The sequence below is a fragment of the Scyliorhinus canicula genome, chromosome 9 (genome assembly GCF_902713615.1).
Source record: "Scyliorhinus canicula chromosome 9, sScyCan1.1, whole genome shotgun sequence".
Lineage (NCBI taxonomy): Eukaryota > Metazoa > Chordata > Chondrichthyes > Carcharhiniformes > Scyliorhinidae > Scyliorhinus > Scyliorhinus canicula.
In genome coordinates this window covers 59,819,151-59,838,758 of record NC_052154.1, presented here as the reverse complement: position 1 = coordinate 59,838,758, position 19,608 = coordinate 59,819,151, and the positions used below count along the sequence as shown (strand labels likewise).

The 19,608-nt window shown below is 46.0% G+C and overlaps 1 protein-coding gene across 1 annotated transcript in view; it reads right to left on the bottom strand.

Moving 5' to 3' along the window:
• The window catches only part of mmp2 (matrix metallopeptidase 2), a 44,354-nt gene that overhangs the window by 12,107 nt on the left and 12,639 nt on the right, over window positions 1–19,608 (bottom strand). The window contains exons 8-10 of the mRNA XM_038806744.1: window positions 16,893–17,066; window positions 8,668–8,823; window positions 7,900–8,026 (exon numbers count right to left, since the gene is read on the bottom strand). Coding sequence (XP_038662672.1) covers window positions 7,900–8,026; window positions 8,668–8,823; window positions 16,893–17,066 — 457 coding nt within the window. The remainder of the gene's footprint in view (window positions 1–7,899; window positions 8,027–8,667; window positions 8,824–16,892; window positions 17,067–19,608) is intronic.

The window sequence follows — 19,608 nt, the reverse complement described above, 5'->3', positions numbered from 1 at the left end:
GGGGACCTTCCCCCACCGGGATTCGTTTTTTCAGCGCCGTTGGGGCCCTCCAATTGGCCCAAAAACACCTTTGTTGCAGGAGCTTCCAAATGTGCAGCTTAGCTAGTCATAGCCGCAACCGGAAGTCCAGGGCTATAGTTTTTAATAGTTATGTTCTGTAGTAACGAGGACCAGAGAGAAAGAGTCTGAATCTAATTGATATTATTTGATTTTAAGTATCTTCCAAAATGTTTGATTTAAAGGGGTATGCCATGGCGAGAGAGCTCACAACAGTGGTGTACTCCTACTGCCCTCTGTGGGAAGCCGGGATTATTCCCAGTGTTTGGGGCCAGTGTGTGACTAGGGACACTGTGGAGCTTATGCGAGGTGGAGAATATTGTGGATAGCATGTATAGAGAGGTGGGCACACTGCAGGCTAAGACTTCACAGGTAGGAAGGGAATGGCTAGGTAGAGCAAAAGGACTAGGCAGGCAGTGCAGGAATCTCCTGTGGCCATTCCCCTGTGATGTACAATCAATGGACACGAAACGTAGGTGTAGTCCGAAACGAAAGGCTTTAATCAGCAAGAAGTGTGCCCAGCAGCAGGAGTACAGAAATGACCTGGCTGCTGGGGCACACGGCTTCTTATACCCCGCCTCGTAGGCGGAGCTACCTTCCTATCAACCAATGAGAATACAGGGGACACGATACTTGGGCCAATGGGCAGCGAGCCCTCTGCACCAATGGCAGCTCACACTCCCGGGTACCGTAATACCCCTAGTCATACTACCACATTCTGCACAACAGATACAGATGTATCGCCTTGGATACTGTTGGCGGGGGGGGGGGGGGGGGGGGAGGAGGATAGCATCTGAGAGGAAAATAGCCAAATTTGTTGCACCATGGTTGGCTCTTCTGCATAGGGAAAAGTAAAAAGCGTGGAAATGCAATAATTATAGGGTATTCAATTGTAAGGAGAATAGTCAGGCTTCCTGTGGCCGCAAACAAAACTCCAGGATGGTCTGTTGCCTCCTTGGTGCTAGGGTCAAGGATGTTTCAGAGCCGCTACATGACATTCTGGAGGGTGAGGGTGAACAGCCAGTGGTCATGGTACACATTGTACAAATGACATAGGTATAAAACCGAATGAAGTCCTAAAAGCAGAATATAGGGAGTTAGGAAGTAAGTTGAAAGTAGGACCTCAAAGGTAGCGATCTCAGGATATCTACCAGTGCCACGTGCTAGTCAGTGCAGATATAACAGGCTATATCAGATGAATATGTGGCTGAAGAGATCGTGCGAGGTGGGACCAGTACAAACTGGACAGGTTGCATCTGGGCAGGACCAGGACTGATGTACCAGGTGAAGTATTTTCAAGAGTGGTTAGGGAGGGTTTAAACTAAAATGGCACAGGGAATGGGTACCTATGCAAGGAGTTAGAGGAGGGGAAAACATGTCCAAGAAAAAAAAATAGAGAGGGGAACAAGAAAGGTGATATGCAGAGAAATCAAGGGCCAGAATCAAACAGGGCCACAGCGAAAAATAATGAGCATAGGACAAGTAATGTTAAAAAGACAAGCCTTAAGACTTTGTGCCTTAATGCTCGTAACATTGGCAATAATGTGGATAAATTAATAGCGGAAATAGATGTAAATGTTTATGATACAGTCAGGATTACAGAGACATGACTGCAGGGTGACCAGGTATGGGAATTGAACATCCAGCATTATTCAGTGTTTAGGAACGACAAACAAAAAGGAAAATATGGTTAGATTTCATTGATGGCTAAAGAGGAAATTGACACAATATTGAGAAAGGATATTAGCTCCGACGATGTGGATTCTGTATGGGTAGAGTTGAGAAACATTAGTGGGATGGCATATAGACCCCTAAACTGTAGTGGTAACGTTGGGACTGGCATGAAGCAGGAACCTAGAGATGAATGCGATAAAGGAACATGTGTAATTATGGGTGACTTTAATCTGCATATAGATTGGACAAATTAATTTAGTAACAATATCATAGAGGAGAAATCCCTGAAGTGTCTACGGATAGTTTTCTGGACCAATACGTTGAGAAACCAACTAGAGAACAGTCCATCCTAGACTGGGTACTGTGTGATGAGAAATGAATAACTGGCAGTCTAGCTGTGTGAGGCCGCTTGAGGGTGAACAACCATATTATGATAGAATTCTTCATCAAGGTGGAGAGTGACGTAGTTGATTCTGAGACTAGGGTACAGAATCTCAATAAAGGAACCTACGATGGTATAAGGCCCAAGTTGGCTTTGATGGATTGGGGAATGTTGGGGATTGGGGATGATGACGGATAGACAATGACAACATTCAAAGAGCGCATGGGTGAAATGCTAAAATGGGAAAGGTGGACAAACCATTGCTTACAAGGGAATTAGACATATTTTACATCTAAGGAAGAGGCATACAAGTTGGCCAGAAAAAAACAACAGACCAGAGGGTTGGGAGCAATTTAGAATTCAGCAAAGGAGGACAAAGGGATCGATTAAGAAGGAGAAAATAGAGTACAAGTGTAAACTTGCCAGGAACATAAAAACTGACTTAAAAGCATCCATAGGTCTGAGAAGAGAAAAAGATTGATGAAGACAAATGTAGATCCCTTACAGTAAGAAACAGGGGAATTTGTAATGAGGAACAAAGAAATGGCTGACCAACTAATACATATTTTGGTTCTGTTATCACAAAGGAGGACACAAATAACATACCAGAAATGTTGGGGAACACAGGGTTTAGTATGAGGGAGGAACTGAAGGAAATCAGAATTAGTCGGGAAATGGTGGGTGCAATTCTCCGACCCCCACGCCGGGTGGAAGAATTGCGGGAGTGCCGGGCGATTCCCGCCACGCCGCCTGGCACCCGCACGTGATTCTCCGCCCCCTCCCCCCCCCCCCAAAATGATGTGCCGCGTTTCACGACAGGCTGCTCGGAGAATCGCCGCTCGTCGTTTGTAGCAGGCGAGCGGCGATTCTCCGGCCCGGATGGGCCGAGCGGCCTGCCCAATCCAACGGGTTCACGCTGGTGCCAACAACACCTGGTCGGTGCCGGCGTGAACAACGCGCGAACGCTGCGTGTGTGGCCTGTGGGGGGTGGGTGGAGAGGGAGGATCGAGCACCAGGGGGGCACTCAGTAGGGGTCTGGCCCGTGTTCGGTGCCCACCGATCGGCGGGCCGGCATCTCTAAAGGACGCACTCTTTTCCTCTGCCGCCCCGCAAGATCAATCCTCCATGTCTTGCGGGGAGGACAGCAACCGCGCATGCGCGGGTTTTGCGCCGGCCAACCTGCGCATGCGCGGGTGACGTCATTTACGTGGCACCGGCCACGTAATATACGTGGCGCCACTTTCACGCGGCGCCAAGGCCCAGCACGTGTAATTGACGTGGCGGCGCTCCTAGCCCCCTGGGGGTGGGAGAATAGGGGGCGAGGAGCGGCCTCCGATGCCAGAGTGAAACACTCCGGTTTTCACTCCGGCGTCGGCACTTAGGGCGCGATTCTCCGCTGCCCACGACGGGTTGGAGAATAGCGGGAGGGCCTTCCCGACAATTTTCACGGCCTCCCGCTATTCTCCCCCCCCCCCCCCTCCCCTCCCCTCCCTCCCCTCCCCTCCCCTCCGGCCGCCCCCCGACACGAATCGCTGCTCGCCGTTTTTTACGGCGAACAGCGATTCTCCGCAGGCCGATGGGCCGAATACGGAATTACGGCCGTTTTCACGGCCGCGATCACACCTGCTTTCAGCGTTCGTGAAAACGGCCGCAAAGTGCCCGTCCCGGACAATCATGGCACCACGGCCGTGCCAAGGGTGGCATGGGCCTGCGATCGGTGGGCAGCGGGTCCGATACCCGTGCACTATTTGTTCTTCCGCCACCCCGCAGGATCAGTCCGCGGGGCGCCTGAGGGGCATGACGGCCCGCGCATGCGCGGGTTTGACACGTCTACGTGATGACGTCATCCGCGCATGCGCGGGTTGGAGCCGTCCATCCCGCGCATGCGCCGATGACGTCATCGTGCGCGTCAGCCGCCGTGACTCTTGGCGGGCGGAGTTAGCGACATTCGCTAACTCCGCGTCGCCGTGATTCCCCGGGCCCCGATACTAGCCCCGCCCGGGGGGGAGAATTGGGTCCCAGGACAGAGCTCCGAGGCTGTCGTGAAACACGGCAGTTTCACGCCAGCCTTCACGGCATGCCGGATTTGCGGAGAATCGCACCTTTAGTCTCCGGTTGGGAGAATTTCACCCGGTGTTGGGGAAATGCACGGATTGAAGACTGACAAATCCCCAGGACCTGATAATCTACATCCCATAGTACTGAAGGAAGTACCACTAGAAATAGTTGATGCATTGGTGGTCACCTTCCAAGATACTATAGACTCTGGAACATCTCCTACAGATTAGATGGTAGCTAATGTAACTCCACTATTTAAAAAGTGAGGTAGAGAGAAAACAAGGAATTATAGGCCAGTAAACCTGACGTCGGTAGTGGGGAAAATGCTAGAGTCCATTATAAAAGATTTAAAAGCAGAGCATTTGGAAAACAGTGGCAATATTGGATAGAGTCAGCATGAATTTCTGAAAAGCATGCTTGACACATCTACTGGAATTCTTCAGAGATGTAACTAGTAGAGTTGACGAGGGGGAGCCAGTGGATGTGGTTTATTTGGACTTTCATAAGGCTTTCGACAAAGTTGCACAGAAGAGATTAACATGTAAAATTCAAGAGCATGGGGTTGGGGTTAGTGTATTGAGATAAAGAAAACCCACTGGCAGACAGGAAACAAAGAATAGGAACAAATGGGTCTTCTTCCAAATGTCAGGTAGTGACTATTGGGTACTAAAGGGCCAAATGGCCTCCTCCTGCTTCTATTTTCTTTGCTTCTACAAAACCCTCATTGTACTTCTGAGGCTGTATAAGGCTCTGGTCAGACCCCATTTGGAGTACTGTGAGCAGTTTTGGGCCCCATATCTCAGGAAGGATGTGCTGGCCTTGGAAAGGGTCCAGAGGAGGTTCACAAGAATGATCCCTGGAATGAAGAACTTGTCGTATGAGGAACGTTTGAGGACTCTGGGTCTGTACTTGTTGGAGTTTAGAAGGATGAGAGGGGATCTTATTGAAACGTACAAGATACTGCGAGGCCTGATTAGAGTGGACGTGGAGAGGATGTTTCCACTTGTAGGAAAACCTAGAACCAGAGGACACCATCTCAGATTAAAGGGACGATCCTTTAAAACAGAGATGAGGAGGAATTTTTTCAGCCAGAGGGTGGTGAATCTGTGGAACTCTTTGCCGCAGAAGGCTGTGGAGGCCAATTCACTGAGTGTCTTTAAGACATAGATAGATGGGTTCTTGATTAATAAGGGGATCAGGGGTTATGGGGAGAAGGCAGTAGAATTGCGATGAGAAAATATCAGCCATGATTGAATGGCGGAGCAGACTCGATAGGCCAAGTGGCCTAATTCTGCTCCTATGTCTTATGGTCTTATGTCTTGCTTACCTCTAGACTCAATTATTTCAAAATACTTCTGAATGGGGTCCAACATTCCACCCTCTGTAAACGTGAGGTCACCAAAACTCTGCTGGTGGTATTTTGATTTTCAGAAAACCCTGTTCCCCTATCACCTATTCACTGACCTACATTTAGTCCTGGCCCTGTAGTGCTTTGATTTTTAAACTTGCATCTTTGTTTTCAAATCCTCCCATGGCCTTGCCCCTCCCTATCACTCTAATCTTCTCCAGTCACAATCCTCTGAGATATCTTACCTCCTCTCTTTCTGGTGCATCTCTTGTGCATCCCCAATTTTAATTGCTCCACCATTGGAGGCTGTGTCTTCGATTAACTAAGTCCCAAGTTCTGGAATGCAATCCCTCGCCTCTCCGCATCCCAACCTCATTTTCCTCCTTTAAAAACGCACCATTTAACTCTTTGGTCAAGCTTTTTGTCATCTGACTTACTATCTCCTTATGTGGCTCATGTTCTGTTTTATAATGCTCTTGTGAAGAATTTTACGATGCATTCCATTAAAGATGCTATATACATCTAAGTTATTGTTGTGATTCTGCAACTTCATGATTTAAAGTAAAATTTCTCCCTTAGAAAGAATTTGCCTTAAAGTTTTGCCTTCAGTGCAAATTGAGACATACATGGAGAGAAAAAAGTCAGGATGCTCAGTGTCTGGATTCCGGAGATATGGGATCGGTTGTGATAAAAATTTGTCCTGATAACATTTCCAGCATAATTAGAATCCGTTAAGAACCTATCCATGTCAGGCAATTTCCAATCTGTTCTTTTTCACAAACATACCTAATATATAAACATGCAATCGAATTTTTGACCCAGAATGTTGAAATCGGTCTGGGATTATAAATGTCAATCTTTCAATCTGCATTACAGTATGACTGTTAAAATTTCAGCTACAAACTAACAAAATAGGCCTTTGGATTTGGGTTTGTCATTAAGCTGTGGAGTGACCAGTAGTGCCCACACTGTTGCTGCAGGTTTGGTGTTTTCTCCTCATAGTATAGGATGCTGCATTCTGAGTCCTTCACAATCCCCCATGCCCAATTATAAATCGCATGGGCACTCAGTGTTCAAATTCTTTGCATTTATTATGCTCCAGTATTTTTGAAATCTCCAAGAATGTAAATAGGGATGAGGATTTTGGAATGCCTGAGATGCACTCTTCAGACTAGCATTCCATGCAGGCATATTGGGTTGGCACTGACAGCTGTTACTCAGTTGCAAGAACAACTTGCACTTATAGAGTGCTTTTAACTAATAACAATCCCATGGCACTTCACAAGAGCATTAACAAGCAAACTTTGAAATCTGGCTACATGAGGAGATGCTAGAAAAGGAGATGGCCAAAAGCTTGGTCAAAAAGGCAGGTTTCGAGCAGCATCTTGAAGGAGGAAAGGGAGATAAACAGGCAATGGAGTGAGAGTTGGAAGAGAAGACAGTGCATATGATTCTCCGGCCAAAACTGGATAGTTAAGAATGGAACTGGTAAATGCAGTCCTAGCTAGTTGGACTGGCTAGGCTTGCATAGGGGCTGGTTTAGTACAGTGGGCTAAATAGCTGGCTTGTAATGCAGAACAAGACCAGCAGCATGGGTTCAACTCCCGTACCGGCCTCCCCGAACAGGCGCCGGAATGTGGCGACTAGTGGCTTTTCACAGTAACTTCATTGAAGCCTACTTGTGACAATAAGTGATTATTATTAATATAGGACAGCGATGGAGAGGCATTAGAGGAGGTGGATGTGATAAAGGCTGCAGACAGGTCAAGAAGGATGAGTAGGGAAGTTTTACCACAGTGATAAAGGATATAATTTATGATCGTGTTGAGAATCGTTCCTGTACTGTGGCATGGGCTGCCATTTTTGGCTCAATCACACAAATATTTTTGCTGCTACTGTAGTCATAAATTTGTAAAAGTGCTGACAGTTCAGCCACATTTCTTCAGTATTGGAAATGGTTCAATGCAGTATGGAATCTTCATTAGCCCCTCTGATCTGTTTGACTTTCAGCTGTGGTAAATCCCAGAACAAGTGAGGTTTCTCTGTTTATAAAGTTGTCAGGTTCTGAGGAGCTCACGGTCCATCTAATTCCAAATGATTGTGTTGACCTCTCTAAGAATGAAGACAGCACACCATACCTCAAACTTTCTATTACGGTGTGATCTGTCAGAAATGAAAGACAAATAACACTGACGCTCATCCAGTTGTAGCTTCTGAGCTCAGTTTAGTTTGAACTTTGAAAAACTGAAGGGAGGGAATTTGCCTTTGTCCGGTAGTGTAAATAGTAACAGGGAACAAAAAGCCCTTTTAACACCTTACCTGATTTTTATTACCATTGATTAATTTAAAGATAAATACAAAATGGAAAAAAATCCCTTACCGATTTTTAAAGAAGAACATCTCTCCTCTGATTTGTGTAATTGCATCAAAGACCAAGTTCGCCTTGCATACGTCCAGAGGAGTGACTGGACCCTGTGTCGGTGGCAAGGGTTTATCGGTTGGTACACCTGAAGTGAACCCAGAATATACAAGGTTTATTTTTAGTTGACAGAGTAAAAAAAAGACAAAAGTTAGGTCAATAATAATGTTGCTGATCGTGCAATTCTTTCAATGAGGCAAAAATATTGCATCAGGAGGTTGACATGTTAATGAATCAATTTAATACCAGATTACAATAAATAATTCAATTTTTTCATACTCTATGGCAGCTTTCCCATCTCAGCTACACTTGGCGAGGTGGTGGTGAGGTAGATCTGCCTGTTATCGGCATACATGTGAAAAATAAAACCATAGCTTTGGATCGATAACCAGGATGGCCCATGTGTACTGGTTCAATATTTATCACAGCTACCTCCTGTCAATGCTGCAACCTGCATTCTAGAATTCCTTTTCTGAAGGAGAGTTGGAACAAAATTGCAAGAACATAAATTTCTTGACTACGAAATTATTATCGAAATGCTGTGGAAAGGGTGTCAAATCTACATTTAACTAGTCCTCTCACCATACATCACCTTGAAGTAGCTAGCATTATACCTTGGAATCAAGTGAGTAAATATTTCCCTAATAGGAGTTTAAAATCCATTGGAATTCCAAAATACAAAACAAACGTTAGCTTTGCTATTATTAATTTAGCCCACTGTTGCTGTACCGTAAAGCTTCTGAATGCCGAGAATATCGTCATTTGAGAGTCTGAAGTGTTTGCTGTAGGTGTAGATTGGGGCCATTAGTGCTCCAGGGTCTTGGGAATGCTCCAAACCAAGTGCATGACCAAATTCATGAGCAGCAACGAGGAAAAGACTGTAACCTGCAAGAGTCAAAAAGAAAAATCAGCTGTCTGCAAAATTCCATCAAGGAAAGGTCCATCATATCTTCTTAAGTTCATATATTTAACTATAGTTAATTAACTGATAGTAAAGACTATCAATGCATTTCAGCTGCGGATCATCTGCTTGCCTGTCTGGTCCATTTCTGGAACACGTTTGCCCAGTGCGCAGGTGAATAGCTAGGATTTAGGCTGGGAACTGGACGCAGTGTGTCTCAGCCTCTCCGGTGAGTTTCCAGAGAAGGCACAGGGGCACCACAGATTCGCCCTAAATGTGACCCATACAAACATTAGAAATAGGAGCAGGAGTAGGCCATTTGGTCAAGCTTGCTCTGCCATTCAGTCAGATCACGGCTGATCTTATTGTGGCTTTAACTTCACTTTTCTGCCTACTGTCCCAAACCCTGGACTTCCTCGCAGATCTAAAATCTGTCCAACTCAGCCTTGGCTACATTTAAAGACCCAACCTCCTCTGCTCGCTGGGGAAGAGATGTGCAGCAAATTAGTAACTCTCTAAGATACAAAATTCCTCCTCTTCTCTGTGTTAAATGGGAGATCCTTCATTCTGAAACTATACTGCTAGTCTATGAGAGGAAGAACATCATCTCAGCATCTATCCTGTCAAGCTCCCTTGGAATCTACACTTCAACAAGATAATTTCTCGTTCTTCTAAATTTCATACCTGGAATACTGTGAACAGTTTTGGTGCCCTTATCTACGGAAAGTTATACCGGCTTTGGTGGCAGTCCAGAGAATGGTTGCCATGTTGATCCCGGGTATGGTAAGATTTTTTATCAGGAGAGGCTGGACCTGAAGTTTAGAAGAATGAGAGGTGACCCTATTGAGACATACAAGATACAAGCTTGACAGGGTAGATGCTGGGAGGTTGTCTCCCCTTGTGGGAGAGTCTAAGGCTAGAGGGAAGAATCTCAAAGTAAGCGGTCACCCATTTAAGACAGAGATGAGGGGGAGTTTCTTCTCTCAGAGTGCAGTGAATCTGGGGAATTCTTTACCACATGGGCTGTGGAGTTTGCTTGAGGTTGAAACAGACATATATTTAAAGAGTAAAGGAATCAAGGGTTATGGGGATAAGGTAGGAAAGTGGAGTTGAGGATTATCATACTGGATCAGTCATGATCTCATTGAATGGCGAAGCAGGTTGGTGGGCCAAATGGCCTACTCCTGCTCCCACATCTTTTTGTCTTATGGTCTATAGACCCAGTCTTCTCAACCATTATTCATTGGACAACCCCTTCATCACAGAAGTCAGCACAGTGAATCTTGACTGAACTCCTTAAACAAATAGTTTAAAACTGTACACAGTATTCCAGGTGTGGTCAAACCAAAGCCCTGTACAGTTGCAGCAAGACTGCCCTACCTCTCTACTCCATCCTCCTTGCAATAAAGGCCACCATTCCATTTGCCTTTTTAGTTACTTGTCGAGTTACTAGACTACTCATTTGTTCTTTACCTGCTTCGCCATTCAATGAGATCATGACTGATCACAGAATCACAGAAAAATGCAGTGCAGAAAAGGCCCTTTGGCCCATCAAGCCTGCACCGCTGCATGAAAGGCACCTGATCTGCCAATCCTAATCCCATTTGCCAGCACTTGGCTCATTGCCTCGAACTTTAAGGTGCGGCAAGTGCTCATCCAGGTATTTTTTAAAGAATTGAGGCAACCCGCCTCTACCACCCTCCTAGGAAATGTGTTGCAGACCTTCACCACACTCTGGGTAAAAGGGTTTTTCCTCAAATCCCCCCTGAACCTCCTGTCTCTCACCTTGTACTTGTGTCCCCTCATAACCGACCCTTCAACTAAGGAGAACAGCTGTTCTCTATCTACCCTATTCATGACCCTCATAATCTTGTACATCTCGATCAGGTCACCCCTCAGTCTTCTCTGCTCCAACAAAAACAACCCAAGCCTATCCAAACTCTCTTCATAACTTAAATGTTCCACCCCAGGCAACAGCCTGTTGAAATGCATCTGCACCCGCTCCAGTGCAATCACATCCTTCCTATAATGTGGCGACCAGAACTGCACACAATACTTCAGCAGTAGCCTCACCAATGTACTAAATAACTCCAACATGACTACCTTGCTTTTGTAATCTATGCCATGATTGATAAAGGCAAGTGTACCTTTTTCATCACCCTATTAACCTGCCCATCTGCCTTCAGAGATCTATTTACAAACACGCCAAGGTCTCTTTGTTCCTCAAGACTTCCCAATGTGGTGCCATTCATTGAATATTGCCTTGTCAAATTGCTCCTTCCAAAGTGTAACACCTCACACTTTTCAGGGTTAAATTCCATCTGCCATTTTTCTGCCCATTTGACCATCCCGTCTATATCTTCCTGTAACCCAAGACTCTCAGCCTCTCTGTTAACCACCTGGCCTATCTTTGTGTCATCCGCAAACTTACTGATCCTACCCCTCACATAGTCATCCAAGTCATTTATATAAATGACAAATAATAGGGGACCCAGCAGAGATTCCTGTGGTACGCCACTGGACACTGGCTTCCAGTCACTAAAGTAGCTGTCTGTCATCACCCTCCATTTCCTACAGCTCAGCCAGCTTCAAATCCATCTTATCAAGTTCCCGATATCCCATGTGCATTTGCCTTATAAGTCTCCCATGTGGGACCTTGTCAAATTCTTTGCTGAATTCCATATGAACTACATCAACTGCATTACCTTCATCTACACACTGAAGTCAGGTGCCCAAAAAATTCAATCAAGTCTGTTAGGAATGATGTCTCTCTGACAAAGCCATACTGACTATTCCTGATCAAACCTTGCCTCTCCAAGTGGACATAGATTCTCTCTATCAGAATTTTCTCCATTACTTTCCCCACCACTTACGCGAGACTCAGTGGCCTGTCATTCCCTGGCTTATCCCTACAACCTTTATTAAAAAGTGGGACCACATTCACAGTTCTCTAGTCCTCAGGCACCTTTCCCATGGCCACAGAAGAATTAAAATTTGGATCAGGGCCCCTGCAATTTCCTCCCTCGCGTCCCACAGCAACCTGGGACACAATTCGTCAGGAGCTGGAGATTTCTTCACTTTTAATCCTGCCAACACCTTCAATACCTTGTCCCTATGACAACTTGTTCAATAACCTCAATAACCCTCTCCCCGAGTTCCATATCTGCCTCCTCATTCTCTTGGGTGAAGACAGATGTGAAATATTCATTTAACACCCTATCAAAGTCCACTGGCTCCACCCACAGATTTCCCCTTGGTCCCTAATGGGCCCTACTTTTTCCCTAGTTATCCTCTTCCCGTTGATATACTGAGAGAATATCTAGGGATTTTCCCTACTTTTACCAGCTAGAAAATTCTCATATCTCTTTGCTCTCCGGATTGCTTTCTTAAGCTCCATCCTGCACTTTCTGTACTCCACTAATGCTTCTGTTGATTTGTTCCCCTTGCACTTATTAAAAGCCTGTCTCTTCCTTCTCATTGTATCCTGAATATCTCTGGTCATCAGTTGTTCTCTGGGCTTGTTACTCCCGCCTATTACGCCAGAGGGAACATGTTGGGCCTGTACCCTCCCTATTTCCTCTTTGAACATCCCCACTGCTCTTCTGTAGATCTCCCCACCAGTAACTTGTTCCAATCTACCTGGGCCAGATCCTGCCTTATTTTACTAAAGTCTGCTTTCCCCCAATCCAAGACCTTTTTCTGCAATTTGTCCATTTCCTTGTCCATAACAAACTTAAATTGCACATGTTGTACTCTCTCACCATCATATCAATCACCTGTTCGGCTTCATTCCCCAGAAATAGGTCCAGTACTGCACCATCCGTTGTTGGACCCTCTATATGTTGAGCTAAAAAATTCTCTTGCATGCATTTTACCAACTCTGCTCCATCTAAGCCCTTAACACAATGACTATCCCAGTTAATGTTGGGAAAGTTGAAATTACCCACGATAATTATCCTATTATTATTTTTATGCACTTTGGCAAATTACGCACATATCTGCTCCTTAAAATCCTGCTGACTATCTGACTATAATAAACACCTAGTAACTCCGTGTGGAGTTTGCACATTCTCCCCGTATCTGCGTGGGTCTCACCCCCACAACCCAAAGATGTGCAGGGTAGGTAGACTGGCCACGCTAAATTGCCCCTTAACTGGAAAAAATAATAATTGGGTACTCTAAATTTTAAAAATAAATATATAGATAAACACATAGTAACATGCTTGTCCCTTTTTTATTCCTAAGCTCTATTCACAAAGCTTCATTTAACGCTACCCCAAGATATCATCTCTTCTTACTGCAGTCCTTAACTAATAGTACAATTCCTCCCCCTATTTTGTCCCCTCCGCTGTCCCTCCTGAAGATTCTGTATCCCGGGATGTTAAGCTGCCAATCCTGTCCCTCCCTCAACTATGTTTCCTTGATGGCTACTATATTAGAACTCTACGTGTCAACCCTTGCCCTTAACTCATCCATTTTACCTGTAATTCTCTGGGCATTAAAGTAGAGTCCATTCAGCCTCGTCTTACTCTCCTGAAAGTTACTACCACTGTATTCCCTTTGACTTGATTGCTTTTCTTTCTTATACTGTGCCCATATTCTGCTAACAGTTTGCATCCCCTCCCCCTGCCAAATTAGTTTAAACTCCTCCCAACAGCACTAGCAAACCCATTAGCAAGGATGTTAGTGCCGCTCTGGTTCAGATGTAGACCCTCCCGCTTGTATAAGTCCCACCTTCCCCAGAAACGGTCCCAGTGGTTCAGGAATCTAAAACCCTCCCTTCTGCACCAACTCTTAAGCCACACATTCATCTGTGCTGTTCTTCTGTTTCTATACTCGCTAACCCGTGGCACCGGGGGTAATCCAGAGATTACAACCCGAGGCGTTCTGCTCTTTAATCTATGTCCTAACTCCCTGAATTCCTGATGCAAGACCTCATCCCTCTTTCTACCTATGTCATTGGTACCAACATGTACCACGACCCCTGCCTTTTCACCCTCCCGCTTCAGGATGCCCTGCAGTCGTTCAGTGACATCCCGGACTCTGGCACCAGGCAGGCAACACACCACCCTAGAGTCACGTTGACGGCCACAGTCGCGCCTATCTGTTCCCTTAACAATTGAATCCCCTACCACTATAGCCCTGCCATTCTACCCCTCCCCTCTTGTGCAGCAGATCCACCAATGGTGCCATTAAATTGGTTGCCGCACTTTCCTCTGTGCAGTCACCCCTCCTTCCCAACAGTATCCAAAACGCTATATCCTTGAGAAAGGGGAATGGCCACAGGGGACTCCTGCACTTATCCAATATGGCAATCCTCAACTCCACTTTCCCACCTTATCCCCATAACCCTTGATTCCCTCACTGTTTAAATATCTGTCTATCTCAATCTCGAGCAAACTTAATGAACCAGCCTCCACAGCCCTCTGTGGTAAAGAATGTACAGTAATCACCAAGCAGGCAAAAGCTTCTGCAGTGGCTAAATGGAACTCTCCAGACCTCTGATGAATTTTGTCAGGGGGCAGTCTTCAATAACATGCGTAATTTTATGGATTACATTAACTGAGGGCAGCACAGTAGCACAAGTGAATAGCACTGTGGCTTCACAGCGCCAGGGTCTCAGGTTCGATTCCCCGCTGGGTCACTGTCTGTGCGGAGTCTGCACGTTCTCCCCGTGTCTGCGTGGGTTTCCTCCGGGTGCTCTAGTTTCCTCCCACAGTCCAAAGATGTGCAGGTTAGGTGGATTGGCCATGCTAAAATTGCCCTGAGTGACCAGAAAGTTTAGGAAGGGTTATTGGGTTACGGGGATAGGGTGGAAGTGAGGGCTTAAGTGGGTTGTTGCAGACTCGATGGGCCGAATGACCTCCTTCTGCACTGTATGTTCTATGTTCTAACTCTGTTGGCTAGGACAGTATAAATAATTTACCTCTGTGCACCAACCTCAGTGCCATAATTCCCACTCCTTTATCTCCTATTTCTGTACATTTGTAAGCCATTTCTATCTAACATCATTTGATGTTGGTCCATTGACTTGCAACTCATCATTTCAAAAATAGTTAAGATTATGCTTTCTCCATATAGTGAAGGGAACTTCACAGCGGACCTCCTACATTCATTCAAAATTCAGGCGGTGCACTTTTAGAAAGGTGGGGCAGGATTCTCCGACCCCCCCCCCCCCCCCCCCCCCCCTCCCCGCCGGGTTGGAGAATCGCTGGGGGCTGATGTCAATCCCACCCCCGCTGTGTCCCGAATTCTCTGGAGATTTGGCGGGGGCGGGAATCGCTCCGCGCTGGTCGGCAGGCCCCCCTGGCGATTCTCTGGCCCGAAGTCCCGCCGCTGTCAAGCCTCTCCCGCCGGTGTGGATCAAACCACTGCCTTACTGGCGGGAGCAGGCGGCACGGGCGGGCTACGGGGTCCTGGGGGTGGTGATCTGGCCCCGGGGGGTGGCCCACGGTGGCCTGGCCCACGATCGGGGCCCACCGATCGGCGGGCGGGCATGTGCCGTGGGGGCACTCTTTTCCTTCCGCCTTCGCCATAGTCTTCACCATGGCGGAGGTGGAAGTGACCTCCTCCCCTGCGCATGCGCGCGGATGACGTCAGCAGCCGCTGACGCTCCGGCACATGCACGGACCTCCGCTGGCTGGCGAAGTCCCTTCGGCCCCGACTGGCGTGACGCCAAAGGCCGTCCACGCCAGCCGGCGGAGCACCAACCACTCCGGCGCGGGCCTAGCCCCTCAATGTTAGGGCTTGGCCCCTAAAGGTGCGGAGACTTCTCATCTCCACTTCCCACTCCATCACGCCGGGACCCCCCACCCCACCGGGTAGGGGAGAATCCCGGCCGTGATCAGGAATTGAAATTCTGAATGACCCAGGGGTGAGGAGACCAAATGGCAGCACAGTTGCGATCAGCTAACTGGCCGCCCCTCTGAAAGAAATTCGTGCATGTGGAGCAATTTCCCTGGTCTCAAGCCATTTCAAAGTCCTTTACAGGCAACAGATTACTTTCTGAAGTGTGGTTGCTCTTGGCATGCAGGTTTATGTAAAAATCACCTCACTGTCAAGCACCCTATCATGTACAATCTTTCAAGCTTCTGGTGATTTCATGAAATGGACAGAGCAACGTCAGACAGACCACAGACCATTGTTACACTAGTCGTATGACCGATGTGTAGGCTATGCTGTTCCTCCTACCTTCTGGCTCATGAGTTTTGCAGTTTCATTTTTTCACAATAATTACGTATAAGTCAACGTTTACCACTCGCTACTTCCATTAGTTTCTGGGCACTGTAATGTCAAATCAAATAAAGCCAACTATCTACTCATCTGCAAGTAGTTTCACCTTTCGTGTGGCAGGATACAAATCTTTTTTTTAGAAGTTCAGCTCAACTTGCTATGCTTGGTCATTTCAATGAGGAAACTATTTACTGGGAGTTACATCAGAACCATCACTTCTATTGAGCTTTTTAATAATAGAAGTCCTAGCTATCGACCACAGACTGTTCAATGTATGACTGCTTGATAGACCAGACACCCAAGTCACCTAATTGGCACTCCTCCGGACAAAAAGTTCAGAGTGTGCCACTTCCTTTTCAAAAAGCGTGAATTTCTTCTCTCAGATATAAAAGCAACTTTTAATGTTTCCCAACAATGTTTATTGCTGTGAGTGATGGTGGGTTACTGTGACTGAATCTGGGTCTGAGTTGCTGTGGCACCATGCACTTTAACATGCCTGTTGTAGCCTGGAGCTATGGATAGTGATGGTAAAGGCTTCAACTTTCTTTCCATTACATTTCGAACCAGGAACCTCTCTCGCTCTTACTGCCTGACATTGGCTTATGTTGGAAATATTCGCAGATCGCTCATCAACCTGGTTGGCAGAGTTATGCATATCCCTCCTTTGCCTTCAGGTCCTGGGATGGGACTCGAATTTGGAGCTTCTGATTAAGAAGGCGAAACGCCACCCACTGTACCCCCAAAAATTCCCATATAATAGTGAGTACTAAAAGTGCTCCATTCCCTTCGGACTACTATTCAACTTCCATCTACAATTTACCACTGTCGGGGCAGAATCCCCACTTGCTGTCTGTGTCATAATTTGCAGTGGTCGCACACCACATCTGGCCATCATTTCGTCCGATCGTCGTGCAGGAATCGTACGTTTTCCGAAGAAAAGTGAAAGGAAATACACAAGGTAGACCATCTGAGTTTCCTCCAGATGTTGACATGGCTGAAATGAAGAAATCAAGACAGATGAGCAACATTTTTAAAAAATTACAGACCAACAAACTGGACAATAGAAGTTTTCAAATAGAGGGTGATGACATTTCAAGTATTGATCTAAAAATTAAGTTTTCTAAGGGTCCATTTGCTGAATGTTGCAATAAAATATTAAAATCTTATCTGCATTAACTATGACACTAAAAAGTGTGATGCGCTATTAATGCAGATAAAAATGTTAGCCTGCAGCTTGAACTATAGCTATGAGTTGATCCACTGTTTGAACAAGCAAATCAGATAGCCTTATTTAAAATTTACACAAGGACGCTTTACCTCACATTTTCTGCGATAAGATACTTTGGGCTGGATTTTTCAATGGATGTCAAGATGCAATGTTGGGCCTGTACGGGGGCCCTGAGCCCGCCCATGTTGTTATGTGCTCACCAATTCAACCTTCCTGCAAATGGCCTCCTGATCACTGCCTCTGTGCTCACGGCTTATTGAAGACTACGTGCAGGACCTGAGGCTGTTGGCCCAGTCAGAGGGCCCACAGTGATGTGAGATTGGCAGTCCCAACCGGAGAGGGAAGGGAGTGAAAATTGGTTGCCCAGAGTGAAGTCCTCAAACAAAGAGGACCAAAGCTGATTGCTCCATATGGGTGAAAAGTAACCCTTCCTCTGCAGGAGTAGTGATGGTCACAGTTGTGGCCTTTCATTCTGCTGCCCGGCATTGCAACATGAAGCTTCTGGCTCTGATGGCCACCAGGCCTGCTACCAAGAGCTGGCTTTGATTAAGCTGGCAGCTGCCACACTCAAGTGGGGGAGGGGGGGTCCACTCTGACAGTTTGAAAATATCAGTACCATTGGAGCGCCCTCTTAAGTTCTTCAATTGGTTCCCCGCTTCTGTGGAGCAGGCAGCTGATCTAGTTTCTAGGAAGACCCTGTAAAAGTCCCCTGGAGGTGGAAATGCATTGGCGAGCTGTCGTGACATGGCTACTTTAGTTTCACTGCCTCCTTGTCCCCACCCTCGCCTCCATGGGATCATGAAAATTCCTATTTTCATACAAGTTGAAGAGCTTGCTCGATTCAGAATGATCCCAACACAGTGCAGAAATGCTCATTGCGTTCACATGGTTAACATCAATTTTGTCATATAAATTTTCCCCCATCCCATTCCAAAACATTACAGACACCATGGTCCCTGATGGATGCTGATGCATTTTCACAAATGGCATAGAGGGATATGGACCCAGGAGTGTAGAAGATTTTAGTTTAGACGGGCAGCATGGTCGGCACAGGCTTGGAAGGCCGAAGGGCCTGTTCCTGTGCTGTACTTTTCTTTGTTCTTTGTTTTGTTCTTTGGTGGACGATCCTCTTCTGAATGTGATGCATATTTGGATGTCTAACAGTCATATCAAAGTGTGGTGGTGGTAATTATCTGGAGTAGATAATGTTGCCGGAGTCTTTCTTTTTTTGAAACAAAGTGCATTTTGGCCAATGGTAAATGCAGCAGAAAGATAAGAATTTGTAACGCTGCCTAACAGAAGTATGTTGAAAACAGATATGAACTGTCAGAGCGATGATCTGATTAGCCTCCATTAGTTTTAGTCCCTATTTGCTATTGCACTAGGAAGGTAAAGAGGAATTTGGTGCTTGGTGGGTATAAACTGTCTACAGTCCAAAGTTGAACCCATTCTCAAATGCGACTGTCAGCAATTCTGGCCTTACGCTTTGTCAAATATTTAACATCTCTGGTGCACAACATCTCAACGTAGGTGAACGTCAGGCTCAGAGGGCAGGTTACCTGATGATGGTAGATGTTAAAGGACCAGTGGTCATCCTTAAAATTGGCCTGCAATTGGGGTGAGGGGAAATGACTGGAAACTCACAAGAACTGCACCGTGCTCTAATACTCTTTGCCTGTCCAGTTGAAGTACATGTGGCAGAGCAGTGAAGTTTTTTTTAATGTTATGGGCACCCTATAATAAAGAGCAATACTGGAGTGGCATGGAAAGAAGTGACAGTTTGAACGAATGCTCTCTTAGTTGTGGCCCAAACAAGGATGCAAAGTTATATTAACTATTGGCTTTATTCGAAATCTTGGCAGAAGATACATCTTAATCATACTCCAGTCTAAACTTGGTGCATCATCACAATGGGAGAATGCACTGCAGTTTGCAAACTGTTAATCTTTCAAATTACTCCATTTATTCCTGGGCACTGTGGAATGTTGTTATATCATAACTTTAACTGCTCAGACCATTAAATGTAGTAAATAAAAATAGCAAGTTGGATTTCAATACAATGAATTATGTTCTACGTTCACATACTTAAGTCTGGGTGCATCATGCATATTCTGCAGTCAAACATATGTTCATTTTATATTTGCTCATAATTAGAGGTCGCGTAGGCAGATAGGAAGCTAATGTAAGAATCCTCAAGCTTTGCGCATTGACTCCTCAGGAGGAAGGATCCGCCGCGATTCTGAGCATTGGGGCATTACAGTGAAGAGGGTGGGTAAGATCATATACCGGTCCTAAGTTCCAGAACTCT